General features: G+C 38.6%; 1 protein-coding gene across 1 annotated transcript; it reads left to right on the forward strand.

The window, feature by feature from the left end:
• The first annotated feature begins 18 nt into the window (after positions 1-18).
• Positions 19-15,238, forward strand: LOC134813637 (cathepsin D-like). The gene is made up of 10 exons (XM_063821519.1): positions 19-101; positions 246-395; positions 666-834; positions 1,458-1,540; positions 3,323-3,426; positions 7,643-7,774; positions 10,105-10,249; positions 11,196-11,323; positions 12,956-13,033; positions 14,902-15,238. The coding sequence occupies exons 1-10, from the start codon at positions 89-91 to the stop codon at positions 15,061-15,063; spliced, it is 1,164 nt and encodes a 387-aa protein (XP_063677589.1). The 5' UTR covers positions 19-88; the 3' UTR covers positions 15,064-15,238.
• The last annotated feature ends 9,349 nt before the right edge of the window (positions 15,239-24,587 follow it).

The following is a 24,587-nucleotide window of genomic DNA, read 5'->3' on the forward strand; positions in this document are numbered from 1 at the left end:
AACAGGATAAAAGGGGCCCAGTTACACTTACAATCTAACTCTATAAGTTTCCTCTCTGCACCAATTTTCCAGTGCACTCTTTTTCAAAATGTTCCGAGCAGGTTAGTGGTTCCACTTATTTCGCAAGTTTTTACCACAAAAAGTCGTTATAATTATATCTCAGAGTGATATCTCTACAATTGCAATCTACAGGAATTGTGTTTTGTCTCTGTTAGATTGTCTTTATGAAATAGTTAACATTTCAGTGACTATACTTCTGCTGGTCACCTTAACATCTGGCCTAGTCCGGTTCCAGCTCAAGAAAACCCGCTCCGTAATGGACGACCTTGTGGCCTCCATGAGCTTTGAAGAAATAGAGAGATTAAACGATCACACCAAGAAAGAGGCTTTAAAAGGTAAATAATTTCAGTGACCAGGTAGTTTTAAGAAGCGAATGAGTTATAAATGAAATAAAGTAATAGAGATATGTTACTTGAAATCTTAAAGACAAAAATCTAATTTACGCAACAAATGGGAGGATCAAACACATCTTTCTAATAAATCTGTCAACTTGTAGCGGGTTTGAACGTATTACTATTTGTAATCCCTCAATTTAGGTATGTTCATTAAAATATCGCGATCGTTTCCCTAGCTGATCAGATATTTTTCATTAACTTACTCGGCAGGCAAGACAGACATAGTGCTAAAAGACGTAATGAATGCACAGTATTTCGGTGAAGTCGGTATCGGAACACCTCCACAGATGTTCAGAGTGATATTTGATACGGGCAGCAGTAACCTCTGGGTACCCAGCTCTCATTGTGGTATTCTTAACATTGCCTGCAGGACTCACAGGTACTATCTGCTCTATCAAATTTTTCTTATTGCAAATTAAATCTCCATTTTACGGTCAGTTTACTATTTTCTAGTACTATTCTTAAGACAAACAGCACATATGATATAGACAAAGATATTGTGTTCGGTCCGAGTCAATCTCGATAAATACCTCTGACGGCAGAGCTTCCGCTTCCGAGCTCGTATTGCGAAGGGGAGGCCTGCCTTTCGAGATCGCATTACAAAGGGGAACCCTCGAGTCCAAAATTGTATATCGAATGGTAGGTGTGGACTTCGAAAACCGAAAAAATATTTTCGGCTCATACTGATCAGGGTAGCATGAAACATGGACAAAAGTAGTTTCCAGAAAAACTTTTAAAATTTTTGACTTAAAAAAGTTTCGGCCCGAGTTATTCGATTGATACCTCTAAAGGAAAAGCTCCCGCATCGAGCTCATATTGCGAAGGGCAGGCCTGCCTTCCGAGATCGCATTACAAAGGGGAACCCTCGAGTCCAAAATTGCGTTTTTTAAACCCTTGGGTAATACTCCATTTTATGCCATTGGACCCCCCCCCCCCCCCCCCCCCCCGATCAAATATTAGCGGGTCTACCGGTCTATCTAACACACTGATAATCCCTCGTAGGAGATACAAGGATTCTTCTTCATCGACCTTTCAGAAAAACGGAACCACTTTCTCAATACAGTATGGAACAGGGAGTCTCACCGGTAAGGGAATTATAAGTGTTACGAAATGTATAAGTTAACGGAAATTTCGCGTTTTAATTAAATTTCTCAGGCATGAGCTGTCACGGCGCGTTAATAATAATTCGCTGCTTCACTGGATACCACTGGTTACCACTGGCTACCCCTGGTTACCAAGACAGCATGACTGGTTACATATACCACTGGTCACCCCTGGTTACTATGACTGGTTAACACTAGTTAGTGTTACCCCGGCCCTGGTTACCACATATTATATACAGTGTACAGGGTGGCCAAGAAGTAACTACCCACACACAACCAACAACCCTCTAATAACTCACGTAATTCGTATCAGAATTGCTTAAAAATTTCAGAGAATATACATAGATATGGGTCAAACTTAGATTTCCTGATTGGAACCTGCTCATATCCTGGCTCCTTAATAAAACTCACCTTGGCCGCAAGAAAAAGTACCTTGTTATATATTACCTGGGAACCTCAGGCTATCATGTTCATAAACATAGAATAGAGATTCGGCGGAATGACAGGCTGAGCGTGGCCCAGTAAGTTATATAGTCCCAATCTTACAACTACCTGCTACAGTGGTAATAACCGGTAATACTAGTACTAGTACGTGCATGGTGTTCCCACCTACGAGTGAAAACTAGACCCGATAAACTCTAATGGACTTTTTTCCGTTTACAGAGCACTCAAAATCTATTAATTCTCCCTAGCGGAATATTCAACGTTGCCCCATTATTTCGCGACTTTTATTGGCTGACCCCTGCCCAATTAATTGTTTTAAATGGACGCTGCCACCCTGCATATACAATACAGATATATTTGCAGAACGAGACAATAGCGGTCGTTATATTACCATGGCACTCTACTGTTCCAGTATGCTGCAGCATATCAGCCATGCCTCCTGTACTTAGCTCTTAGCGACTGGTACTATATCTGCATTCTGTAGTACTGATTGTAATTAAATAGATAAATGCTAACAATATCATGGGAAAATATCTGCAGCACTATAGTTGGAAAAAAATTAAAAAGACAGAGATTTCGTGATTTTGCCAATTCAGGCTCCTTCCGTAGAAGGAACAGGATTATAAAGCACATTCAGTAGTCCATTTGGAACACAAGCAATCATCACATATCATAAAATGTATAAACCGTCTGTGACAAGTCGCCTTGTTAACGCAAAGTATGAGCCTTGAAAGTTGAGCCCCCACTCTTTCTTAAAAGCACTTTCCAACTACAAAACCAGCTCCTGGCACTATATTTCTAGGTTCTGACAAAACCAAATAATGATGCTATAAGCCCACGTTTTGTATCTTAACTTTTATTTCGTACTATAAGTATAAGTTAATAAATGGTTTATTAGTACAAGTCGGTAAACATATCTTAAACATTTGTAAAACTTGTAGTGGACAAAAAATTAAGAGTAATAAGTATTGGGGAAGTAAAATAGCTAAAATGGTGTATTAGAGTTATAGCGAATAACTGAACGGTATATTATGGGTAACGCCGTTAACTTTGCGTAACGATATAACTTTAACGGTATTAACTTTACGTAAAGGTATATAAGAGTTAAGTTTAAATACGCTAATATGTCAATCAACATTCTCGTATGTTAATAATAATATATCAGACGAGAAAAACGCCATCTTAGGACACAAGGAGAGTTTCAGTTAGGACTCCTCGGACTGCATTAAATCAATTCCTTCTGTAACGTCATCAATAAACATAATAGATTTGTAGTGTTGTTATTAGTTTATCAATAGTATCGAGTATTTCTATTTTCAGGATACATCAGCAAGGACAATGTTAAGATGGGCGATATGACTATTAAAGGCCAGCTGTTTGCAGAGGCTATTAAGGAGCCAGGATATACTTTTGTTGCGGCCAAGGTGAGTTTTATTAAGGAGCCAGGATATACTTTTGTTGCAGCCAAGGTGAGTTTTATTAAGGAGCCAGGATATACTTTTGTTGCGGCCAAGGTGAGTTTTATTAAGGAGCCAGGATATACTTTTGTTGCGGTCAAGGTGAGTTTTATTATGGAGCTAGGATAAACTGTTGTTGTGGCCGAGGTGAGTTTTATTAAGGAGCCAGGATATACTTTTTTGCGGCCAAGGTGAGTTTTATTAAGGAGCCAGGACATACTTTTGTTGCGGCAAAGGTGAGTTTTATTAAGGAGCCAGAATTTATCTTTGTTGCGGTCAAGGTGAGTTTTATTTTGGAGCCAGGATATACTGTTGTTGCGGCCAAGGTGAGTTTTATTAAGGAGCCAGGATATACTTTAGTTGCGGTCAAGGTGAGTTTTATTAAGGAGCCAGGATATAGTTTTTTAGCGGCCAAGGTGAGTTTTATCAATTTATTTTGTATATAGAGATTATTATTCTTCTACCCACACATTTTCCTGATTGTTTAATATAATCTAAAGGTTTTAAACAATACATATGAGATCTAGGAGCATGATATCCGATCCAGAGTGCAAACTAGTAGTATTATTAAACTTATGATTGGTTGGCATGTGCCTCAATGGGATATTACATAAATGTATATATTGTATACCTTACGAGACATATTTATGCTCGACATAATTCCGGTGACCTAAATGATTTGGGAACGAAAATATGGGAATTTCTTCCGAAAACCGTCACATTTCGTACCCCAAATTAAATCATGGTATTTGGAGATTTTTTTCATCTCCTTATTTTGCAAAAATGAAACCCATTATTTGAGAAAATTAAATACAAAGATCTTCTCTGATCAGCTGTTTCATCTTGTAAACAATCTCTCCAGAGCCTTTGAAAGTTAGCCTCAACTTAACTTATAATCCTCCAGAGTGTATAGGAGACCGACAGTGTTTTTTATCTTCCACTACTCCCGAAATTTCACCGCCGTGGCCAATAAAGTAGTGATAGAGCTTGCTTATTTTTAATGGAACGTGTCCAAAATCATTTTAAAAGCAATTCATGATCGAATACTAGTGTCCATTAATTGTTTGATAAATCACATTTATAACTTACTAGGTATATTGATAAGTTGAAAGTAAATCAATAAAGTCATGATTAAGGAAAATACGTGAAAAAATAATGATGGTGACCTAAATTTTGGTAGTCCGAAAATATGGAGTTTTTTTCGAAAAATCACCGACTTTCGTACCATTTAAATATGCCTCGTATTTCGTAAGGTATTATGATACTCATATATTCAGACAATATCAGCAAATATTATATGTATCGTTCATATCACACTAAATATAAGAATAACATGAGTCCATACAAAAGAAATAGTTTATTCTATTGATCAGTCATCTTATTATTCCACTCATGTTTATTTTTAATAACAAATTAATAATAATCTTGAAATACTTACAGGGCGGTAGAAATCGAAGTATTTTGTTGGTAAGCACTGCGCAGAGAATTGTGTAGATATAAGCCTTAAGCTTAGAGTGGCAGTGAAATATTGTAATAAAAATCCTCATTTAATTAATAAACCTGGTGGCGGGTGGCCGGTAAAAGATAGGGATTAAAATGAATGAGCTTCAATCTAGAATACCTAACTACTTATAGCTTTATAGGAAAATGAAATGGCTAAGCAGTGTTGAAATTATCAATCCTAGTGAAAAATCTCTTAATTAAAATTGCAATGAAATATTAAAATAAAAACCCTCATTTAATTATTGAACCTGGTGGCGGGTGGCCGGAAATAGATAGGGATTAAAATGAATAAGCTTCAACCTAGAATACTTAACTACTTATAGCTTTATAGGAAGATGAAGTGGCTAAGCAGTGTTGAAATTATCAACCCTAGTGAAAAATCTCTTAGTTAAAATAAGCTGTCCAATTTGTGTTCATACCACGTCACACATATTAAATCATCTAAATGCATTTTATATATCCTTTTAAAAGATCTATTCACCCCTTCTAATGGATTCAAAGAGGTAAGGTGGGAATTTACTCATAATGTGAATTTTATAAATTCCGAGAAATTACAGCTGCTTTTAGTTTTTCTCGTTAATGGCATCTTTACTCTAAAAACAAGGGAATTGTAGTATGTCTCGTAGAAATACTGTAGTTGAAAAAGCATTAGCAAGAAAGAACAAAGTACCTACGCAACTGCTTCTTATCAAGATTTTTCAAATTTTCAAAGTTTATCCCGAAATTATGTAACAGCAATAATAAACTGTAACTTAATAAAGTATAAATACTGAAATAACGAATGCTAACCCAGACGTCTGACAACGGAAGTTAGACTGTGCACCAAATTTGAGAATAGCATTAAAATGTTGCAGTAAAGAGGAAAGATGTTTAGAGAATTTCTGATGATTCTGTGTATGCGACCATGGTCACTGGTCACGTGACAAAGAGAAAAGAGCGAAAATGTGTTCACAAGCCTCGCAGTACGTCAATAAGACTCTGAAACGGTCTTGTTGAAGCTTTGACGAATCAATACTTCATAGATTTTGAAGCAAGCTGTACTAGGTTAAGTGTGCAACATGATTACATCTAGATTAAAAAGTTAAAAGGATGAAGATGGGCGGTGCTCAGCCACATTTTGCTACTCGTTCTGTTTAGTAACCATTTAAGTAGCTTTAGAAGGTCACAACTCCTCACAATAAATGATCCATTATAATCGATTAAAATCCTCATCATGTCCATATTTTAATCGATTATATTTATATTTAATTTGGCATACATTACATGTGCCGGGGAATTAATAAAACCTTATAAATGATAAAATGGTGATTTTTCATTGTTTGATGCGGAATTGATTTAATTTTTGGACGCATTTGATTGCTGGATCACTTAACAGTTAACAGACTTAACACCTAAACGCGGTCACGTGACTCCCGACTTGTAATTTTCAACCAACTTGCTACCTATGATTCTTAACATCCCCAATTGTTTAAAAACTTGGTATTCCCGTGTAGGAAAAACTGTCAGCTATTAGATTAAATAGGTAGAAATATTATTCGAAGACCAGATAATCGAGGGCGCTCCAGCTAGTCCACATGTACAATAATTGTACATATGTCTGTGAACTCAAGAGCAGTGCATGCTATAGCTACTACACTGGATTAATAATTCTGGAAACGCGCTTATAATCGCCTATTTGTTACGGTAAGAACACCAAACTCCTCGGCCTCTGGCAACAAAGAAGGCAGCAACGTATGATCTTGAGCGGTGTATTGCTTAATGATTTATAAAAATTAGAAAAGCGCTTATAAGCGCTTATAAATATAATCGCTTCCCCATCCTTTGCACCCGCTAATTGAAACCGCTAATTGAAAACGGATTAGAAATGACGAAGTGTATCTCGTTAACAAAATTGACTGGGTGATTATGTGACACCGTGACACGACACCTTAATTGGACAGTCTTAACGAATCCCATAATGTTTAATGGGGTGGTTAACGGGGTGACCTTTTCACGTGATCAGGTATTAGGTAAGCCAATCACCTGATCACACGTAATGTCAATGAATAAACTCGTTATGCTTCGTATCTCGGCCATCTGAGAAAAATCTCTATTTTTTTCAGGACAAATGCAATTCGAATGGCGAAACACAATTCAATAAAATTTAGCTCGATCCGACTATCCAAACTATCAAATAAATGCAAAAATGAACCTTCATTTGAAAAAAATGAACTCGAATATTTTTCGATTTAGCAAATTCCTCGAACCAGTGCAGTGGTGGTACTGGTAGTAAGTCGTACCAGAAAGAATTATTTCAATTGGTCACTCAGTGACTGAGCTATTAAGGCCAACGTATGTCCAGTGACTTTTGGCCCACCCTGTATTTTAATAGATTACTTAAAAATTATTAATTACTCATGAGCTGTTAGTAGACGTTTATAAAACCTGCATTTTTTTTAAAGTGCTTCCTGACCTCTCATTTACCGATTTTAATAGACAATAAGAAAATGTCACCTGTGTACTGTGTGGTAACCTGCCAAAGTATTATAATACTTTTACAGAGTCTGAACATGTTTATTTTTCTCAGAATTAGATTATTCAATGTATGATATATTGAATATTCTTTAAAACATCGCATTTAACCCTTCTCCAGTTATTTGATGTATGATATTATTAATTATTAAAGGAAGATTTGTTTCAGTTTGATGGTATACTCGGGATGGGATTCCCTACTATAGCTGTTACTGGAGCTGTTCCTGTCTTTAACAATATGATTGATCAGAGTCTTGTAGATGAGCCTGTGTTCGCGTTCTGGCTCAATCGCAAACTCGACGTGAGTGTTATAGTTTCTTATATTATCTTTATAGTTTATTATCTTATCTATATTTTAATCTATAATCTTATAATACTGATCCTTCTACTATTTATTATAAAATCCTCCGGGACGTTATACAGATAATACTTTCGTACTCCTGTCGAGCTGCACAAATAACCTCAAATGTTCATTCATAACCACGCGAGCAGCTCTCACAGTGCGAAGGTATAAAATGAAATGAAATGAAATAATGTGCTTATATCCCGCCCATATGCTTAGCAGCTGGCACAAGTGCCAGCTACTAACCATGTCAGAGCGGCTCTAAAGGGTGAGTGGAAAAGACTAGCATGAAAATGAATATGACAATGTCGTAAATAATTTAAATTAGTCTAGGATTTTGTCCTCACAACAAATAATACCACTTCTGATATAATAGCGTCTATTCAAATCGTCCTTTGCCTTCTGTTTCATTTCCAATACCAGCAGACGGTGTTCGGTTTGCTTCTCAGTTGACCGATATGGAGAAATGAAGACTGTTTTGTGGTGCTGACTCAGTTTCAGTTTCTTCGATTTCAATAATATCTCGTGAACATTATTGGACATTGGTGTTTGTGACCGAAATTTTGACAGGTCTGGTCTTGTCGGCTAATCTCCTTCCAATCCTGACAGCTTCATAGCGTGGTTTTACTTCGATTTGTTCAAGCAGTTCGTCTACTTTATCGGATAGTTTCTCATCATCTGTCTCCATTAAACCAAGCACGACCGAATTCCTACTGCGGTCCTCTTTCGATACAGCACTTTGAACTACATTTTTCAAGCTCCGTTCTGTCAGTACAGTTTCCGGCGGGACCTTCGAAACAGCTTTACTGTATGACCTGATCTCAGCTTGTACACTTTCCTGAACGGCAGATTTTACGGTGGTCTGAACAGATTCCAACTGCTTTGATTTGCCCTCAAGAAGTTCACTCTGCAGTTTAATCACCGAAGTTTGTGACCGAATAAGAGAGCTCTTCAACTCCTCCACATCTTCTTTCATTTTGACAGCTTCTCTGACAAATTGTTTCACATCTCTGTACACACTGTACAATAACTTTGACATAACTTTCTTAGTCGGTTTCTGACTTGACTCTTGCGAGCAAGCGACCCATGAGAACGATGGGTCCTACTGAAGCCCAGCTGATTTGCATCGAGTCCACTATTCCAGGACGAACCTGCTGGTACCATTGCTGAGCAATGGCAGTTGGGTCGGGGGCGCCCCTCCTAAGAATGACTGCCGTAGATCCCAGGGATTGCATACTTATATTTGATATGCGTTTATACTCACTCCTTGCTAAGCCATTAATCTTACACACAACCACAAGTCGATGCCGAGGAGTTAATTTTTTGGTGTATTTAGTGTAACTGGTATATATTGGTGACGTGCATAAGGCTTAGTAATGTATTTGCTCGTCTTATCGGATGTAACGGCAATGTGTACACGTTATTATATATATTGTGTGTATTGTGTGTTTGTTGCAATTGGGGTGGGTTAATTGGAAGCGTCGTCACGGTTTCTACTCACATACACCCGCCTCCGAGAGAATTATTCTCAGAACTAAGTGTAGTTTTCGATTTGTTGTAATTGGTGTGGTTTACTCTGCTGTTTCCACACAGCAGGGGGGGATAAAGTTAAACGATGCAGGGCTGGGGCTCGAACCAGCGATCTAACGATCGCTGGCCGCGCTGCCCGACACTACACCACCAAGCCCAAGGCTAATGGCAGAGTCGGGAATCGAACCTGGTACCTCAAGCAATGCCAGGCGGATTTACCAACTGAGCCACCAGCTCCCCGAAGAGAGCAACTGTTATCAACACACAAGCTAAAAATCTAGATTAATAATATTAATTATCATACTATAATTTCGCCTAAAGGGATGTTATGAAATGAGACACAAGCCACTTCCTCAACCGGAGCAATTAAGCAATACTGCAGTGTTCAGCTAGATGAATCTTGCCTCACGTTGTAGGCCCGCCGTGCACGAGTGCGCGGCTGTATCGTGACTTTCACCCCGTGAAACGACAATGGGTGTCACGACGTGATACAAGATGAATCATGTAAAATTTGCTGACAACGATGTGGAATAATACATAGCAGTGAAGGTCGGGTGCGGTGACAAAAGTTACTGCTTAACGGGGTATTTGAGAAAAACCTGAGGTTGAAACCAGCTTAAGTTTAACCCTCCACTACGTCTATATTAAAATACTGGATATCAGTAAGTCAGTAGTCCTCTAATAATGATATGAAGTATTTATATGTACTTCTTTGATCAACAGGAGGAGAATCCTACTTTACCACTCTACTTTAACAGGGAGAAGATGGAGGAGAACTGACTCTAGGAGGTATGGATCCTGCTCACTACACTGGTAACTTTACCTGGGCTCCAGTCACACTGTCTGCCTACTGGGAGTTTAAAGTGGACGGGATGATGTTTGGAGACAGACCCCTCTGTGCAGGTGAGATCAGGGGGATGTTGTCGGTCTCTGTTTGGAGACAGACCCCTCTGTGCAGGTGAGATCAGGGAGATGTTGTCGGTCTCTGTTTGGAGACAGACCCCTCTGTGCAGACTCAACCTCTCTTAAAAAAATTTAAAATAAAAAAAAAAGATCTCGGAGTCTAGAGGCTATCGCTATACTATGTCAACTAGGTCAAGGGACTTGTGTATGAGAGTTCTCGCGAGGGTTGAAAGAATAGTATCACCCTTTATTGTAACTGCAAAATTATAATCGCAATTCAATAACATATAAGGTGTTGGATGATCGAAGGATTTGTAAGCGATTTAAATATCTAACTGTGATTTACCGTCTAATATAATTAATTAGTACTGGGAGTTTAATTAATACTAAAACACTACAATGGTTTTCGGTTAAAGTAGAAGTAATATCATATTGATCCTCAACCTCATTTTGGAAATGAGGTGTTGCATAATATCTCAATATCATTATTCACTTCGATCGCCACGACACCAGGCGAAGTAAAAGTATTAAAGTATCGTATGAGTCGAATAAAATATCATCAAATAAAGAAAATCACGCATTGATGTAAGATAAATCACTTAAACTCAAGATCTTAGGGGCGGGAAATGTGTCACAGAAAAAACAAACTAGTCAGAGTCTCCTCGAATGTCGAGCCCCCAGCTGACCGTTACATCACGGCGCTGGGTTTGCTCTTTCTTATACCCACGTGCTGCAGATGCCTTATCGGACGTTATTTAAACAGACATTGCTTGAACGGACATGATTTTGAACGGACATTAAAATTAACACTTAAGTCTAAGAGGCTATCTACTTAGGACGTCCGCCAAAATTTGAACGGACAACGAACTAACAATTTTGTCATCTGAAATTTTGCTAATTTTAAGACACCGAAAATTTGTATAAAATAATAACAATACCTTCTGAGGTGGGTGTAACGCTATTGCTGATACGGGAACCAGTCTGATGACTGGACCTACCCACGAAGTAGCTCAGATCTACGCAGCAGCTGGAGCTACCCCAGTTAGCGGAGTTGCTATCATAGACTGTACCAAGGTTCGTTAAATCACTAAGTTAAATCACTAAGTTCGTTAAATACACTTAATTATACACTAGAGAAAAAAGAAGAACAAATATTTACTCTAATTTCACGCTGTTTATAATCATACAAATGTTAAGTTTTGTAAATGTTACCTCGGCTACCGGACAACTGAACCCAATTTGGACTTTTCCTAGACAGGGTAGCTTGGGAAAATAATTATAAACCCAATCAGACTACCTAATTAACTTTGAAACGACAACTGAACCCAATCGTCACTATAAATCACTAACAGTAACAGTTTAACAGGTTTCCAAATACCGTTCTAGTTTAGCTGCTGCCTGGTTTCTAGTGCTATAATTTCGGTCTGTTGAGGTTGGTGCTTCGGAGTGGTTGGCAGATCCGGACTTATCTGCTCGTGATCGTTGGACAATTCTGGCAAGGGATTCTAGTTTAGGTAGTACCACGTTGATTTCGGATGGGCATGTAGATAAGGCTTCGGTGAGGAGGTTTTGGGTTGCTGAGAGGTGTTGGTCGGCAGCTTTCCGCTTCAATTCTGCTCTGAACTCTGCTTTCTCAGCTACTAAGTTGTCAGGGTCGTGGGAATGAGGTTTGGCACCGCTGGCCAAGGACTGATCTCCATGGTCAAGGAATACATGAGCAGGACATTTCTTGGTTCTGTAATTCTGGCATCTCCAAGTAGAGGTAGTAGGGGTATCTCGATCCTTTCGTACTAATAGATGACAAGGTCTCAGGTGTCTTTCGATCGCGAGATCTGATCTAACAAGCTTACGTGTTCAGTGTTCACGAAGCGTGCCGAAAAGGATACGATCCACTGCTCCTCAAGCATCGAGACCCAGGGCTCAAGATCTGAACCATGGCAGGCCCTCCCAAAGCATCAGGAGTCACGAGATCGGAGTCAAGTAACCTGAGCCAAGTATCCAGCGTGCTAATGGTGCGTTCCATCAGCTTTGGAAGACATGAAACAGTGGAACTATAAGAACGCCCATCAAGATCCGTATCTACAAGGCTAACTTTCAAAGCTAGACGGACACGTTGCCAGAATGCCAGAGACACAGGTTCCCAATTTTTTACTGGATTAGAAACCAAACTATGGGAAGAGACTGAGAGGACGACTCCGTAAAGGCTGGATGGCTTGTGTTCTCGAGGATGCGGCTGACAGGTGTCGATAACATCAGCAGAGACGCAGTAAAACAGTTAGCTCTAAAACTAGTGGAACACCGTAGAAGAGATGTGTGTGATGCAGGCCACTCCAACGACTAGGAGGAGACCTCTTCAATCTTCATGTAGCATGTATGTATTAATATTTTACCGGGGTAAGCACAGGGCTCCAATGCTCTAAATTACAGTGGTCATGATCTATCCTATAGTGATAATGAGCACAGTCCCCTGCGAAGAAGGAGAACCTGAAAATCCGATCGTTGGGTTCAGTTGTCGTATTTCCTTGGGTTCAGTTGTCGTATTTTCAATTTGGGTGCAGTTGTGATATGACCTGGGTTCAGTTGTCGTTTTGGGATTTAAACTGATTGGTCACCCAATTAAGCTGATTGGGTGCCTGTTAACTGCGTGGGAACTAGGTTCAATTGGGTTCAGTTGTCTGCCACCCGTTACCTCACTATTATTTTCAGATAAAGAGCCTACCAATGTTTACTATTATGATCGGAGGGACTAAGTTCACACTCACTGCAGACCAATATGTTCTCAAGGTTAGTAGAACTGGTCCCGGGCGGGACCCTAGTTCGGATGGCTGATGGGGCCGCTAAACTCAGAAAATCGTGCGGACATTTCCCCACCTCGTATAGAAACGAGAAAAAAATTACGAATAGAAGAGAGAGTGGAACAGCAAGATAAAACCACAGGACATTTAAAGGTATATTAAGTAAACGTGGTGATGGCACGTAATATGAACAAACGTGATACAACCTCGGAACCAACCCCCTCACTTTACGTCACAGTTAACAGTATAGTACTTAAGCTAATTACTAAGGTAGTGATTGTTTAACTCCTAGGCTGGTTATCAATATCATATAACTGCGACTTTACTAATGGTCTGTTGCCTGAACAGCGGTTACATCGTACAAGTTCGTAGTCGTACTGATAACCTAATATAGACAATATATAAATGGTCTGACAATATAATGGTATGTCACCTGAACAGCGAATATACCTCGTACGATCAGGTGTTCTTAAGTTTTGTTATTTGACCATTCTGCAAGTAAGGTTAATGCCTCTTATTACCCCTATGGTTCGCTTTACTCACGTAAACAGTATACTCCTGGAGATGCGGAATGGCGTGACTGATAATGGTAACGCCTCTTTATAGTTATTTTTGGCCTGATAACTGATCAAATAAAGGGACTCGTTAAGGACCCTCGGTAGTCAAGTTATAAAGACTTATTAGTCTCTGTAACTCAGTCAAGTTATAAAGACTTATTACCACCTGACGACTTGGCTTCTGTTCCACCTGCAACTCCCAGTTTAGGTATGGTAAGTGGTTAAGGAAATCGTACGTAAAACGTCTATCCAGGTGTGTTATTGAAATTTGGAAATTTATTTTATTTGGAAGTTATTGAAATTTGGAAATTTCACCCTCCCATAAGATATCGTAGAATTTTATCATTTATTTTAAAAATGCAGTTTTGTTTCCCTTCTGCGGAAGAATAAGTTAGCTGCAAGAGTTCTCTTGAGCATCAGCTCAAATTGCCACCTTATCGCTTTATAGACTAGATAGATTAATTAATAGACGGCATCGAATCAGCGGCAGCTTTGTGATAGTATTGCGGACTGGTTACTGAAATCCAACTGATAGTTATATTGGTATGGTCATCTTGAGCAGAACAAAACGAATCACAACGTTAATGAAATTCAACGCAGAACGTGAATCAAAATGGAAACTTTAGAGCTTTGAAGTTGGAGTGTTCAAAGCAAAGATATAACGCAGGACTAGTTCCCCTAACATGTTCATGCCATTTGCTCTCATCTCAGAAATCCATTAAAACACATTATAAAGTGACGTTTTTCTCAAATTTGTTTAATGGTAGTTTCGGTATAATATAGCAGCTTTAGAAAGCTGGGGGCATATAACAACTAGCTGCTGAAGACGATAAACACATATAAACTGAAAACTTCTGTTTGTTTTAAAATTAATCCCCTGAAGCTTGAACGAATTCAAGAATTTTGTATCAATACAACAGTTCTCGAGATGGAAGCAGAAATCAAGCGACAAAAAACTGCACAAGAGTTCCGTCACACTAAAATTTAAAGTCCAGTAAAAACATGGAAATCTTGCAAGAAATTTAATTGTTCATTCATGTTTTATCTTTTTTAAACGACGATCCTAAAGCGGCTCCAAAATCACAATCATTACTTATAAACGATTGAAAAAAACTTTCAATGAGCGTATTCACAACGCAAAACGATCAATTTTTCGCGATTTGTATTATAGAAACAACCCTATCGTACAGCTATGAAATATAATACCATTTAAGAATTTACCAGGAGAGATTGATTTATTGATAAGTTGATTAATTAAATAAATTCAGCAACTGAGACTTGAACCACCTCTCCCCACCAGGTAACAGAGCTAGGACAGACTCAGTGTCTCCTCGGCATCACTGGTATGGACATCCCCGCACCTGCTGGCCCTCTCTGGATCCTGGGGGATGTTTTCCTAGGTCCTTACTACACTGTCTTCGACATGGGCAATAAAAGGGTCGGGTTTGCTGCCGCCGCTTAAAACACGCATCAACTAACTAGTCATAATGATCTTCAAGTGACAGAATTCTACTTCGCTGATTGGTTTATTGTTTAGTTGATTGTGTTTCATGTTTTGTTATGGTCCGTGATTTTTGTGGTATTTGGTTTATAATATAATTTTATGTATAGTGATAAAACGATATACCGTTCAAGCATCCTAAGTTTTGCTTTTTATCATTCCAAACATGAAGTCATGCGAATAGCTGTGTCTTTAAATTTAATGGGACATAGACCAAACCGTTTATGATTATTCCCGGCAGATCACTTTATAATGGACATAATATATAACATAAGTTTACTGTTTAGGCACTTACAAACATTTGTCGAATAAAGCTGAGTGAAGAATAATTTTAAACGTTTCCACCGACAAAATTGTAGATGCTACCAAATCGTACAGTTCTTGAGATATCGTTCCACAAATTATTTGAGTGCAGCTGAAGCCGGATTTCTCGGAATACAACATTAGCTAGCATTTATATTTTAAGTTCAACCAAACTGAAAGTCATTTAATTTAAACTGAGTACGAGCCTCTGTTTTGCTTTTTGTACCAGCCCTCTACTGAAACCATTTAACATTTAAAACAATCGCACCTTAGTAATAGTCGTTATTAAGTGGTAACGCCTACAAGTACAATAAACCGTTTTGTTTAAGACACAATTCAAATAGTTTCTGATCCATCAACTGGAGACGGAGTACCCCTGATAATCACAAACGATTTACGAGCCATTCATAATTCTCGAATGAGATTTGTAGTCGACCAAAAGATAAAGAGCCCACTCACCGCTGAACATCTTGAGAAGATATATAAATTATATATATATATATATTGTTAGTCAGCCACAACTGTCAGTAAAACAACGCCTTGACTTCAAATGTCGGTAAAATGTACCTTTACAGTCATCCTCAAATTATTTGTTATATAGTAGTGTTGAAAGTATTAATAAGTATATATATATTAGAGCCATACTGATGAGTCCTAATAGGACGAAACACTGTGTCTATGGATATATATATATAATTTATATATATATTTCAAAAGCTATCCGCAGCCATTGACGTCACCTTCGGCACAGAACAAGGACATCCGATGTCCCCCGAGCTCTTCAAACTCTATATCCACGAGCTCTAGCTATCAGACTATCATTGGATTTACCTTTATTAAACGGTGTCAAAGTAAGTCACCTCCTATGGGTAGATGACCTGGTCCTCTTATAGCACTGGTTGCGGACAGCTTACAGAAACTGCTCAATTGCTTGCATGGCTATGCCGAAAAGTGGGAGCTATCTGTGAATATCAACAAACAATATTAACCTTTTAACACAAGCTCACGAATACTGAAATGTGCTTACGGCTTCAAACTAGGCAACTTGGACATCGCACCAGTCAGAAAATACTGCTATCTTGGAATCCAATTGGCTACCCAACAACTGAACCCAATTTGAACTTTTCCTAGACAGGGTAGCTTGGGAAAATAATTGTAAACCCAATCAGTCTACCTAATTAACGTTGAAACGACAACTGAACCCAATAGTCAGTTAGAAATGACTAACAGATAAACAGGTGTCCAAATACCGTTCTAGTTTAGCTGCTGCCTGGTTTCTAGTGCTATAATTTCGGAGACAATATTTCATTAATGTTAATTTAAATAGGTAAAAATGTAAATATACAGGGTGGGCCAAAAGTCAGTACCCATACGTTGGCCTTTATAGCTCAGTCACTGAGTGCCCAATTTAAATACTTCCTTCTGGTATGACTTAGTACCACCACTGGTTCGAGGAATTTGTCAACTCGAAAAATATTTGCGTTCATTTTTTTCAAATGGAAGTTCATTTTCACATTTATTTGATAGTTTGGATAGTCGGATCAAGCTAAATATTATTGAATTGTGTTTGGCCATTCGAATTACGTTTGTTCTGAAAGAATTAGAACTTTAGCTTTTCAGATGACCGAGATATGAAGCATAACGAGTTTATTCATTACGTGTGATCAGGTGATTGGTTTACCTAATCACGTGATAAGGTGACCCCGTTAACTACCCCGTTAAACATTATGGGAATTGTTAAGGGTGCCCAATTAAGGTGTCGTGTCACGGTGTCACATAATCACCCAGTCAATTTTGTTAACGAGATACAGAAAATGCTTGATAACTTTGTCATTTCTAATCCGTTTTGCCTCATGTTTTCAGATCATATGCAACATTTGATAATCTACCGTCTCTGAAAAAAATTAGGCGTTCAGCATGTTCAGAGAAAACGATATAGGTGTTTTAATATTGAATGGGCGTGGTCTAAAATATTCGAATTTTCAAATTTTGACGACGGAATCCTCGAACCAGTTAGTACAGTATGCCATCTGCAAAGCAACAGCTCTCAAATATACAACAGGGCGGAGCTATTAAGGCCAACGTATGGGTACTGACTTTTGGCCCACCCTGTATAATAATTATTACTTAAAATCGCATACATTAAGTCATCAAAATATAATTCTGCTGTAAGCAGCAACATCGTGTCCAAAGTACTTAGCAATGGCTATGAGGAGACCTCGTCAATCTTCATGTAGCATGTAATTGTATGTATTAACTAGTGTAACCCGTGCCTTCGGCCGGGAATTTACTGTCACAGTTGCAATGTAAAAGTATACAACCGCATTATATATTTGATATCACGCATAATGCTGTCTTATGAAAGTATGAAATCTCCCTACAGTTAAAACAAAGCGGCCGCAAGAGTGAGCTCTGATATTACGTGGGGCTAAACTAATTACGGTACATGTTATCCTCCTCGTTCTCTCTCCCATCCATTTATGTCACATTTCTGGAACAAAATCATCAATTAAACCACTTACCACCGGCCGATTTTTATAAAATTTTCTTATGGGCTTCATCAGAGTTTTGTCGGCACTATACCGAAAAAAACCAGTCCCGTAACTATTACCGTTTTTTTTGTATAACTGTTCGGAAATTACACACACAGACACACACACAGACACACAGACACACACACATTCTGGTGTTATTAAGTTGATATTTTACCGGGCTAAGCACAGGGCTCCAATGCTCTAAATTACAGTGATCAAGATCGATCCTATAGTGATAATGACCACAGTCCCCTGCGAATAAGGAGAATCTGAAAACCCGATCGTTGGAGTTCAGTTGTCGTATTTCCAATTTGGGTGCAGTTGTGATATGACCTGAGCTGGGTTCAGTTGTCGTTTTAGGATTTAAGCTAATTGGTCACCCAATTAAGCTGATTGGGTGCCTGTAAACTGCGTGGGAACTAGGTTCAATTGGGTTCAGTTGTCGGTCACTCATCCAATTCTCTCTGAACGGTTCCTTCAAACAAGCAATCGATGAACTTAGGAAGAAAGCTCTTCGCTCATTCTTCTCTATGAGACGAACTATTGACACGAGAGCCCTTACCACTAGCATGATGCTAAAACTCTCATTGATAGCTTAGTCAATCCAGTGGCCATATATGAATGCCCTATTTGGCTGCCATCAACTAACATCGTTAAAGCCATCCTCTCGAAAAATCAAGAAGCGAGTCTTCCCAAAGCAGCGCCAGCAGCAAAAGATGCTCTTGAAACTACTCACTTGAAAATTCTTAAATGGATATTGGGTGTCCACAAAAAGGCAAATAACAACTTCTGCTACGGCGATACAGGTAGAACCCCCTGGACAGTGACCATCCTCCCTCAATGTATTGCCTACTTCTGTAGAGCATCACAAGCGGTAGTAGGTAACGTGAACACCCTCTTGCACCATACATATCAGGAGCAGAAACAATTGAACCTTACCCGTATGATGCATGGTCTACTATCATCAAGACGAGCACTGTCGCTAAGCCACACCTACCCCACACCCTTGCGGCTCGTGAACACATACACGAAACTTGTTTTAACCACTGGAAGAAGGATCTTCACAACCGTCAACCAGCCTAAATTTAAAATGAATGTCATTCTACACATCGATAGTATTGAGCTTATGACATCTAAGTTAAGTGCATTTTAAGTCTTTGAATTTGGACCGTAAAACTAAAAGCATATGATATACTTTCGGCATCTCCTCTGTCAATGCAGTGGCGTAACGAAAGGCCAGGCCCAGCTGACCCCGCTGTGAGGGGGGCGCCATCTTAGGGGCGTGGCAAATCGTCGTTTGAATCATGTGGGAAAAGCTTAACTGAGGTACTAGCAAAGCTTAACTGATGTACTAGCAAAACTGAAACACACTTTTTTAGAGATTTTACCGGCGTATCCTCTGAAATCACCAAATTTTTTCAATTTTAGGAAGGGGCGCCAAAAGGGGAGGGGGCGCCAACAGAGGGGGGGGGGGTCCAACAGGCAACGTTACGCCGCTCATGTGTCGATGATGCTTATTTTAATGTCCAATGAGTATATAACTATTTAAGAACTCTAGTGGTCCTTCAATGTGCTCACAACTTCGCACTGAGCAGCCGATAGTTTGTATTGTATTATTTAAATTTAATGATTATACTTCATATTGATATAGTTTATATAATAATCGCCATGAGTTGGCTCACTTGGCACAACATTTTTGTCTCCGATTTTGATACAATTTTGGTACCAAAAGATGCCTCTAAGTGTGAATAATAAAAATTCACCGTGCAGCACCGAGCGTGCTAAATCACTCTACAGTCGATCTTCGAGATTGTTCTAAAAGAGCCCCCGACAGTTGAAACCTAATTCAATCGATGTATTTTCGAACGCTGATTCCGAATCACCCCCATGACATAGGGTTAAAATAAAATGCTCCCCTGACGAGATATTGGCGAAAAACTGTCTCGATCACGTGATATGACCGTATAAGGAAGTTAGTCTAATTTCTCGTTAGAGTTAGGGTTTCAGCATATGCTTTTGTTAAGGATTGGGTTAGGGTTAGGGTTGGGATCAGATTAAAGGGTTATGGTTTCGAATAGTCGTTCAGGACCAGCTAGAGAACGGGTTGAAAAAGTCACGTGACAGTCGAGTGTAGAGTGATTAATCATCATCCGTGCAGCACGATAAGGTCGAGCTGTATGTGGGCCTCCTGTGCATTGCAAATGCAAGTGTGCAAAAAGGACGAAAAATGAATGAATCACAACGTTGTCGTTAATGAAAATGAAATTCAACACAGAAGTTCTGCGGCAGAACGAAAGGCAGCACTACATATACTGATATAAAGATATTTAAATTAAAATTAAGTATGTTTTACTGGGCGGCGCTCAGCCTGTCATTCCGCCGAATCTTTATCCTTATATCTTTATCCTTATATGTTTATGAACATGATAGCCTGGGGTCCCCAGGTAAAGTATGTTAAGTGGTACTGGTAGAGGAATTTATTTTCCCCCTTCGAATCAATCAAGCTAAATGATTTGTTGTAAATACTGAGATCAAACTATCAATTTACAGGCTATCGTCAAACATGTTGCAAGGAGTCATCTTCAGTGACATAAGCCTAAAAATTGTAAAAAGTTAGTAATACCCTAAATTCCTTTAAAAATATGAACACTCTTAAAGTTAAGGGGACATACACAAAAGATTTTTATGCCGGGGGCCCTGTAGTTAACTTCATATTAAGAAAGTATACATCAATAAGATTTGATACATTAAAAGTTGTTTTTCATTTTGAGAGCACTCACTTTCGAAAAAAATAAATATTTTCTTTTTCGAAAGTTTTGGAGATTTTGAGAAGTCTGTCACTGTAATACCAATATTTCAGTCATTTTAATAGTCTTTTGGCTGATTTCTACTGAACATTACTTACAATCCGTTAAAAAAACCCCTGAAAGGATTATATAATTGAACAATAAATAACGAAGTTACAGACCGAACAAGGTCGAAAAAAGAAAAATTGAAATATTTGCCTACTTCTAAATCTAAAGTTGTACATTTCACCAATCACCCAGGTCAGCAGATATCGCTTTAAAAATTCTTTTGAGTGTAGCTGGTGATTACATCAAACCTTTTGGAATAGGATTTCTATCAGATTTGAGTTTTAAGCTATGAAACGTGGCCTTCGTAAAATTCATCGTAAAAAAGGGCCAAAAACATAAAATTAAAATTAAGATGTTAGGAGTAAGGGAAGGCAAAAGGATTTTAGTGTTCAAAATGTAATACCATTTACCAGGAGCGATTGATTTATTGATTAGTTGATTAATTAAATAAATTCAGCAACTGAGACTTGAACCACCTCTCCCCACCAGGTAACAGAGCTAGGACAGACTCAGTGTCTCCTCGGCATCACTGGTATGGACATCCCCGCACCTGCTGGCCCTCTCTGGATCCTGGGGGATGTTTTCCTAGGTCCTTACTACACTGTCTTCGACATGGGCAATAAAAGGGTCGGGTTTGCTGCCGCCGCTTAAAACACGCATCAACTAACTAGTCATAATGATCATCAACAATCAAGTGACAGAATTCTACTTTGCTGATTGGTTTATTGTTTAGTTGATTGGGTTTCATGTTTTGTCTTGGTCCGTGATTTTTGTGGTATTTGGTTTATAATATAATTTTATGTTTAGTGATAAAACGATAAACCGTTTAAGCATCCTAAGTTTTGCTATTTATCATTCCAAACATGCTACATACATACATGCTACATGAAGAGGTCTCCTCCTAGTCGTTGGAGTGGCCTGCATCACACACATCTCTTCTACGGCGTAACATGTTCCTCCATTCCACTCGCTTTAGAGCCAACTGTTTTACTGCATCTCTGCTGATGTTATCGACACCTGTAAATTCAGCCGCATCCTCGAGCACACAGGCCATCCAGCCTTTGCGGGGTCGTCCTCTCAGTCTCTTTCCATAGTTTGGTTTCCAATCCAGTAAGAAATTGGGGAACCGCGTCTCTGGCATTCTGACAACATGTCCGTACCACCTTAGTCTAGCCGCACCTATCCTGGTCTCACCCGACCTCGCAGAGGTAGAAGCACACCGTCCTTGATTTGTGTGTAATGTTTCAGTAGCAAACTTTTAGAGAGGAGAAGTTGCCAGCATCTCGCACCCGGTTTTTTATCGACCTTTGCCTGTCTAGATCCATAGTGTTTAGTTGCACGTCATCTGTTTATACTGGAGTCACCCAGGACAGATTACAATGCTTAATAGTAGCACCTCGAAAAGGATGTGATTCTTCATCACGCACTATGGTCATTGGAATAGGAGAGGTTATTGGCTTCACCGCCTTCACGATCACTATTCCCTGAGATTATAAATAATCTCTTGCCACCAAACATGAAGTCATGCGAATAGCTGTGTCTTTAAATTTAATGGGACATACACCAAACCGTTTATGATTATTCCCGGCAGATCACTTCATAATGGACATAATACATAACATAAGTTTACTGTTTAGGCACTTACAGTTACAAACATTTGTCGAATAAAGCTGAGTGAAGAATAATTTTAAACGTTTCCACCGACAAAATTGTAGATGCTACCAAATCGTACAGGTCTTGAGATATCGTTCCACAAATTCTTTGAGTGCAGCTGAAGCCGGATTTCTCGGAATACAACATTAGCTAGCATTTATATTTTAAGTTCAACCAAACTGAAAGTCATTTAATTTAAACTGAGTACGAGCCTCTGTTTTGCTTTTTGTACCAGCTCTCTACTGAAACCGTTTAACATTTAAAACAATCGCACCTTAGTAATAGTCGTTATTAAGTGGTAATGCCTACAAGTACAATAAACCGTTTTGTTTAAGACACAATTCAAATGGTTTCTGATCCATCAACTGGAGTACCCCTGACAATCACAACCGATTTACGAGCCATTCATAATTCTTGAATGAGATTTATCGTCGACCAAAAGATAAAGAGCCCACTCACTGCTGAACATCTTGAGAAGATTATGAAATTGCTCGCAGATTGACATAACGATGGCTCTTAATTAAAGGAGTAAAGGGGAGCAACCTTCAGTTCACTGTTTCTTCCGAATTTAATGGGATTGTTCGTGGTTATCGTAGATAATTTCGAGCTTATGATATCAAAGTTAAGTGCATTTTAAGTCTTTGAATTTGGACCGTAAAAGCATATGATTTACATTCGCCATCTCCTCTGTCAATGATGCTTATTTTCATATTTACTTTGATTAAAATCATTTATCTACCTAGAGTGCTGAACTCATATAATTTGGAATGGACTCTCTTAACAGACACGACAAACTTTGTCAACTATTTCAAATCAGAGGTCACTGACACTAATTAGCATCTATGAAAAAGTGTACTGGATAGTGAACAAAAAGGACGAAAAATGGATAATTTCTCGTTTAAAATGTCAATAACTTCTAAAATCGTAATAACTATAAGCTTGGTCAGACCACAGACGCAACTTTTGGTCAATTTGAAGGACCAAATTTTTCTCGGGTGATTCGATCGTAAAATATTGATTCCAAATATAAGCAATAAGGGGTCGTTCACATATTAGTTATTACGTAATCTTTTTTGGACAATTTTACCCCCCCCCCCCCCCCACTCATGGCGCTTATTACACAGACTCTATACTTATAGAGTTTTAGGGTAAATGTTAAACGAGTTATCGGAGAAACCGAATTTGTCGTGAAGTCAATTTCTAAACGTTTCGATTCAGCAAGTATGGTGATTAATCACTCAAAGTCGGCTGTCACGTGACTTTTTTTGACTAACCAAACTACAAAATTCCGAGCATTCTGGTATAAGGGTTATTATATATCAAATGCTTGAGGTAGGGATTGGGTTAGTGACAGTGTTGGGGTGAGAGTAAAGTTTTGCAAAATTAAAATAATCAGTCAGAGGCACTTGTTAAACTGATTAAACATTTGTAGTTGTACTAACGTGACATTCCAGCGTAGAGTGATTTATAATCATCCAGTTCCACTAGATTCAATAAGCATCTCTCCAATTAAGCTAGTGAATGTAGTGAATATCTAATTGTAATACTAATATCCTTGTAATATTACGGACTAATAAAAGTGTTTGGTTACTAAACCGTCCTTTCGCTAAAATTTATTTTTCTATTTAACAAAGTAATTAAGTGAACCAATACTAATTTCGATTTCAATAAAATGGTTGGAAATATAATGAAAAATTTAATGCAGCTCACAATTTTCCGGCCTGTCTCCTGAAGACCAATATGTAACTGAAAGATACTTGATATTCGCGAGGGTATCTCTCCTAAATGATCGGGTTTAAAATCTTGCTCGATTATCAGGAAGTCTTCAAAATCCCTGATAAAACCCCTAACCAAGCGACTTTGTAATCCGCCCCCAAACGTATTTCAAGATACGTTAGATTTTTAAAACAAAAATAAATTGCAGTCTGCCCATAAGCTATAAATTTAATTTGATCCATTTTCAGCTTGGTACGTAAGTTCTTCAAAATTTTAATAGCGGAACATGGTCTGAACTCTGAGATGGTCAAATTCTAATCGTCATTCTTATTCGAAGCTTTAGCTACAGACAGTGGACAGAAAGTGCAATCAAAAATCGCGCTTGCTCTTTAAATGTAAACTCCTGAATACTTGAACATCATAG

This window comes from Bolinopsis microptera, chromosome 3, assembly GCF_026151205.1.
Source record: "Bolinopsis microptera isolate Bmic1 chromosome 3, MBARI_Bmic_1.0, whole genome shotgun sequence".
NCBI classification, from domain to species: Eukaryota; Metazoa; Ctenophora; class Tentaculata; order Lobata; family Bolinopsidae; genus Bolinopsis; species Bolinopsis microptera.